At 44.7% G+C, this 6,000-nt stretch overlaps 1 protein-coding gene across 5 annotated transcripts in view; it reads right to left on the bottom strand.

Annotated features, from left to right (window-relative positions):
* Positions 1-554: 554 nt before the first annotated feature.
* The window catches only part of DNAAF11 (dynein axonemal assembly factor 11), an 85,778-nt gene continuing 80,332 nt past the window's right edge, over positions 555-6,000 (bottom strand). For 2 of the 5 annotated variants that reach the window (XM_028168198.2, XM_057532381.1), the window contains exon 11: positions 584-1,260. In XM_028168198.2, coding sequence (XP_028023999.2) covers positions 1,083-1,260 — 178 coding nt within the window. In that variant the 3' untranslated portion in view covers positions 584-1,082. Of the gene's footprint in view, positions 1,261-6,000 lie in introns of all 5 variants that reach the window. The other 3 variants (XM_057532382.1, XM_057532379.1, XM_057532380.1) reach the window with 2 other exon arrangements.

Raw genomic sequence — 6,000 nt, 5'->3', positions numbered from 1 at the left:
CAAGAGCATTTCCATTGGAGAACAAACAGAACTGTCTTCTGACTGCAAGCTCTTACCACTGCCTGACGGGGTCCGTGTTTGTATATTTCGCTGCTTTGTCACCACCGACCCCTTGATGAACAGAGCAGGTCCCAGGGCTCAGGAGCTGCTGAGTAAAGTATTTGCTGATCAGAGCCTGATGTAAATGCTAGTAAATCATGATCAGAGTGAAGATAGTTTTCCTGTATTGTATGTGGAATACTGAGTTCATAACGTTCTAGATAAAGAGGAGGTTCAAGTATTTAAAACGTGAAGAAGGAAGTAGAGGAGGGGGAGTAGGATGAGGAGGAAGGTGAAGAAAGAGGAGGAGGGAGAGGAGTAGTGGAGGAAACAGGGAAAGGAGGCTCCGGGGGGAGGGAGGGAGGGGAAATGCACAACGTACAGTGTCGGGCACTTTACACGGTGCATCTGGAGACAAACCTACACACACGGCACGTGTTCTTCCTCCCCAGTCACAGATGGAGCCACTAAGGCGCAGGGAAGTTCACGCACTTGCGGAAGTTTCATCCAAAGCGACTGAAAGGGAATCCGACTTCACGGTGTCTAATTTCCAACCTCATCTTCTTGCCATTATACCTCGCCATCGGAGAAAGCAGATATGTCATGAGAAGAAAACGGAAACACTGCTTAAAATCATCTGAAAGCTTTCCAATTTGATCTGAAATTACGATTTTAACTTCTGAGCTCAACCCGTTTGCCGAAGCACAGGTTTAATAATCAGTGCTTTGATCCACGACTTCATCTATCTGCACGAGCAGGCAATTCTGGGATTTATAATCAGCGTGTTTCTATAATAGTTCTATGATTCACTGAACATTTTCCCTAGCCAACACTTTACTATAGACAAATGATGTTATAGCATTTTGAAGGTACACATTTTAATTGTAAACTGGTTGGAGAATATTAATGTACAAAGTAGGATCTAAAACATTGGTGGAGTAATGTTGAAAATAACTGTGTTTACCCCAGAAATAACATACACGCACTCTCTGCACTGAGCAAATCTGGGTCTGGCGGGTCACAGTCAGTGCAGCCTGAAGTTTTCAAATCAACGGAGGCACTTCGGGATTATCTTCAAAGTCTGGATCTTCCTCGCTTGGCATAATTTTGGGTTCAGCTTGAACTCTTCTGGGCGTGTGTCTTTTCTCTTGAACTATGTTAGCCACATCAGGGAAGGCACGCTTGCTGGGATCTACTTCTAGTCTCTCCATTTGCTGGCTTCTACAACAAAAAGGGCAAAGGAAATTGAGATATCATCTTTAAGTAAATTTCAAGTAGATTCAACTCATTCATTCATTTGTTCAGCAAATATCGGCAAGTACTATCCCTGGAGCATGGAGGCAAAAGTAGGACCCCATCCCTGGTTTCAAGTAGCTTAGAGCCTAGTAGAAGCAAGAGTCGACCCTTGGAGAAATAAAGTGCTAAAGAGCGCCGCAGGGCCGTGCTGACGTGCAGGCAGGTGGAGGAGAGGGCGGCTGGGAGACTCTGCTTACCTAAGATTTTTTTGATAATTGAAATGATACAGCAGGCCAGGCCCCAGAGCCAAGATCAATAATAGAATCACACCAGGCAGTTCTCACTCCTGAATGGAGCTAATCAGGCTCCTGGACCCTGCTGCTTCAGACCACCCAGCTCGCACTACAAGTTCAGGTGCACACCAAGCTTAGCCCACAGTTTCCCCTCCCACAGGAACCCATTCCTCCGCCGGCACCCCGTCCTTCCAGCGATAGCTGGAGTGAAACGGACCCAGGAAGCAGCTCTGCTGGCCACTGAGTCCCCTTATCACCGTCATAGAGGAAACTCTAGATGATACAGTCACAGCGCTGCTTTTCTGGCAATTTCCATTCCATAGGCCTGGAGTTGGACCCAGTAATCTGTATTTATATAAAGTTCCCCCAGGGATATTGATGATTTAGAAATTATTTTGGAATCACCGCACCATTCATTCATTCAGTTATTCAACAGATATACCTTAAGCGCCTACTGTATTCTAGTTGCTGTGCTAGACACCAGAAATAGCATGGTCTGTGCAAACAGACAAGGTTCCTGGTAACATCTTGGAGTGCAGTGTTGTGCTCAATAGAAAAGTTATCATATCGTCATGTAATTGTCTCATTACCGACCTGTTCTCCCTATAAGGCTGACATCTTTGAAGCAAAGATGTTGTCTTTTTCATCTTGTATCTTTGGCATATAGCTTTACTGAATAAATAGTTGTTGAATAAATGAAAAACAAGTTATTATTGTGGATTAACGAAATTAAATAAGAAATTATCTCTGACCTAAGGAATATCACAGTCAGCCTAATCCAGGAGCTCCAAACCCATGTCCTCAGACCAAACTCGTGCAGCAGACACAATCTGGTGGGGGAAGGAGGTCCGATTTTCTTTGGAAAGTGTAAACTCTGCTGTTCTTACAGCCCTCCCCCTCATTCCTGTAATCTGCACAGCCCTTGAAAGATTTGACTTTTTGATTCCTTAGTATTTTGACTAATACTCCTGGACCTGCTGAAGAAAAATACAAAGTATACAAAGACTATAAAAGGGCATTTTCTGAAGTCCCAGACTGTACACTATAAACAGTGTAGGAAGTTACAGTTTTCAAAGACTCGCATTACAGTCACTATTAATTATAGCGTACTTTTAAATTAGTCTGTTCTTATTAAAAGACTATGATATCTATGGCTTAATTAAGTAAATATCTAAATTCATCTATTATAATTATGTTGTCCTTGACTTTGAGGAAAAGCAGCCCATCTCAATTGTAGGCATATCTCTTGGGCCATAATTTCTGGATCTCAGTAATAAACTGTGAGCTTAGCTAGTATGTATATAGTTATCTGCAGAGCCCCTGCTTCAGATGTTGTGAGGAATAGTTTGCATGCAGGGCTTCAATGACTCATGAATCTCTGGGCCTGAGGCACCTGAGGACCACGCTCATCCCCAAAATAAAGAGGAGACGGGCTTTTCTCCCTGGCTACTTCATGTCCCCATGTCACAGGCCTAAAGTGACAGATGCCCATTGCTGGTTTTACCCGCCACCTTGCTGTCAGACCAGAACCTCTGGCACCTAGTAAGAATGGCTGGAAGACGGAATGAATAAATTTATTACCATGGAAGAAAGCAAGAAAAAAGAAAATGTCTAAAATCAGTAGGCAGTAGGCGTAAAATACATCAACGATTGACTCCTTCTATTAAAGAACATCATAAAGAAATGATAATTGGTTGGGCTAGTTTATTTGGACCAAAGACTCCCACTGCCCACTAAAAACTTTACTGAAAGATGTGGTAAGATAATTAGGATCCACAAGGTCAGAATTCAGTGAAAGGAGGAACCCAGAAAGGGGAATGGAGTCCTGAGACCACTTTTGCCCTGAGGGCACTCGGTGAGCCCCTAAAGTCAGGCTTTGGTCTTGCTGGATGTACAGAGTCTGGGGACAGAGGGCCAGGCCCTGAGCATGCCAGGTGGGCAGTCTAACAGGATGCCCTCTGCCCAGTAAGGGTGCAGTCCCAAAGGGCTTCTCCCTCCTGCACGAGTGAATGAGAGGTAAACCTGCTCTGCCCGCCTCCCCAGGGGGCTGTGAGGGGAGGTGCCCCAGTGGGACAGAAGAGGGCTGAGTTGTCACCACAGGCTGGCACTTCCATGGGTTTATAGCAGCTAAAAAAAAAAACAAACCCTCAATCTTGAACTTAGACTGAAGTGGTTCTAAATTAGCAGTGTCTTTAGGGTCTGCCCCAAAGCACACATCAATGCTCCCTGGCAGAGCACCTCCTGGACCTCTGAGAAGCCCCCAACAAGGCAGCAGATCACAGGAAAAAGTAAACAAGCACTCAAGTAAACGGGCACTCTGCATAAGAATCAGCAGAAGCAACAAGAGCAGAAATAGAGACATAAAAACTTCAGATAGTGACTAGGAAAGCATGAATTATAAAACCACTACACTTACGTTTAAATAAAATGTTTCAGACTTGAGAGTAAAATGCTGAAAACTTTCAGTCTGGAATTGGCAATAAGACAAAGATGCCTGCTATCACCCTCTTTTCAACATTGTACTGGATTTTTTCCCTATGCAGTCATGCGCGAAAAAGAAAAGATACAGGTTTGGGAAGAAAGAAAGCCATCATTCTTTGCCATATATCATCAGGGAAACGGGGGTTAAAACAACAATGAGATACCACCGCACACCTATTTAGAATGGTCCAAATCCGGAGCACTGACAGCACCAAATGCTGGCGAGGATGTGGAGCAACAGGAACCCTCATACGTGGCTGGTGGGGATGCAAAATGGTACAACCACTCCAGAGGACAGTTCGGCAGCTTCGTACACAACTAAACATACTCTTACCATATGATCCAGCAATTGTGCTTCTTGGCATTTACCCAAAGGAGTTGAAACTTTATGTCCACATAAAAACCTGCACAGGATGTTTATAGCAGCATTATTCATAATTGCCAAACAACTGGAGCAGCTAAGATGCCCTTCAGTAGGTGAATGGATAAATTAAACTGTGGTCCATCCAGGCAATGGAATATTATTCAGCATTAAAAAGAAATGAGCTAGTAAGCCATGAAAAGACATGGAGGAACCTTAAATGCATATTACTAAGGAAGAGAAGCCAATCTGAAAAGGCTACGTACTGTATGATTCCAATTACATAACACTTTGGAAAAGACAAAATTATGGTGACAGTAAAAAGACTAATAGTTGCCAGGGGCTGCGAGTGGGGAGAGCGGGAGGAATAGGTGGAGCACAGAGGATTTTCAGGGCAGTGAAACTACTCTGTATGACGCTATAGCAGTGGATACATGTCGTTATACATTTGTCCAAACCCACAGAATGCACAACACCAAGACTGAGCCCTAATGCAGATTATGGATTTGGGTGCTAATGATGCATGGACGCAGGTTCACCAGTTGTAACAAATGTTCCACTCTGATGGGGGATGTGGATCATGAGGGAGGCTGTGCCTGAGCTGGGGCAGGGAGTATATGGGAAAATCTCTGTGCCTTCCACTTGATTTTGCTGTGAACCTAATGAGACTGCTCTAAAGAAGAAAGTCTGGGCTTCCCTGGTGGCGCAGTGGTTGAGGATCTGCCTGCTAATGCAGGGGACACGGGTTCGAGCCCTGGTCTGGGAAGATCCCACATGCCGCGGAGCAACTGGGCCCGTGAGCCACAACTACTGAGCCTGCGCGTCTGAAGCCTGTGCTCCGCAACAAGAGAGGCCGCGATAGTGAGAGGCCCGCGCACCGCGATGAAGAGTGGCCCCCGCTTGCCGCAACTAGAGAAAGCCCTCGCACAGAAACGAAGACCCAACACAGCCATAAATAAATAAATAAATAAATATTAAAAAAAAAAAAAAAAGAGATTCCTATTCATTCTACACTCAGTTCTCCCATTCTCTCCACAGACAGAAGTTTGTGGAGAGAAGTCTTTGAAAAAAAAAAAAGAAGAAGAAAGTCTAATTTTTAAAAAAGACACCGTGAGGAGAGTAAGAAGGCAAGCCCAAGAATAGGCTACGTTTTATAGTCCTGCCTGGTTCCACCACTCACTTAACAACTTTGCGATCTTGGACAAATTGCTCAATCTCTTTGAACCTCAGTACACTAGGATACGAGGATTTATACTGCAGTGATTTTGGAGAGTAAAGATAACGCATAGCATCATATAGCACAGGGTAGGCACTCAGCACTCAATAAGTCCATTTTCGAGGAAGCTGTGTGTTTTCCTTCATCGTACAGTGTCACAGGACTACAGGAGTTCACTGGGTCAGTTACCTTCCCCCAAAACATAACCCCATCTGGTCCCAATGAAGATAACTCTCCTTCCCTTTATCTTCTCCCTCTATTCACTCTGTCTCCACAGCATGAGGAAAGGACCACTCAGGCTATGACAGGGTTGAGGGGCCTATTCCGACCTCCCTGCCCCCAGAGTACCACTGCCTCTGTAGTCCTTTCCCCCA

Source organism: Balaenoptera acutorostrata, chromosome 17, assembly GCF_949987535.1.
Source record: "Balaenoptera acutorostrata chromosome 17, mBalAcu1.1, whole genome shotgun sequence".
Classification (NCBI taxonomy): Eukaryota; Metazoa; Chordata; class Mammalia; order Artiodactyla; family Balaenopteridae; genus Balaenoptera; species Balaenoptera acutorostrata.
Note: the sequence above shows the minus strand (reverse complement) of the source record. Positions and strands in the feature narration are given on the sequence as shown.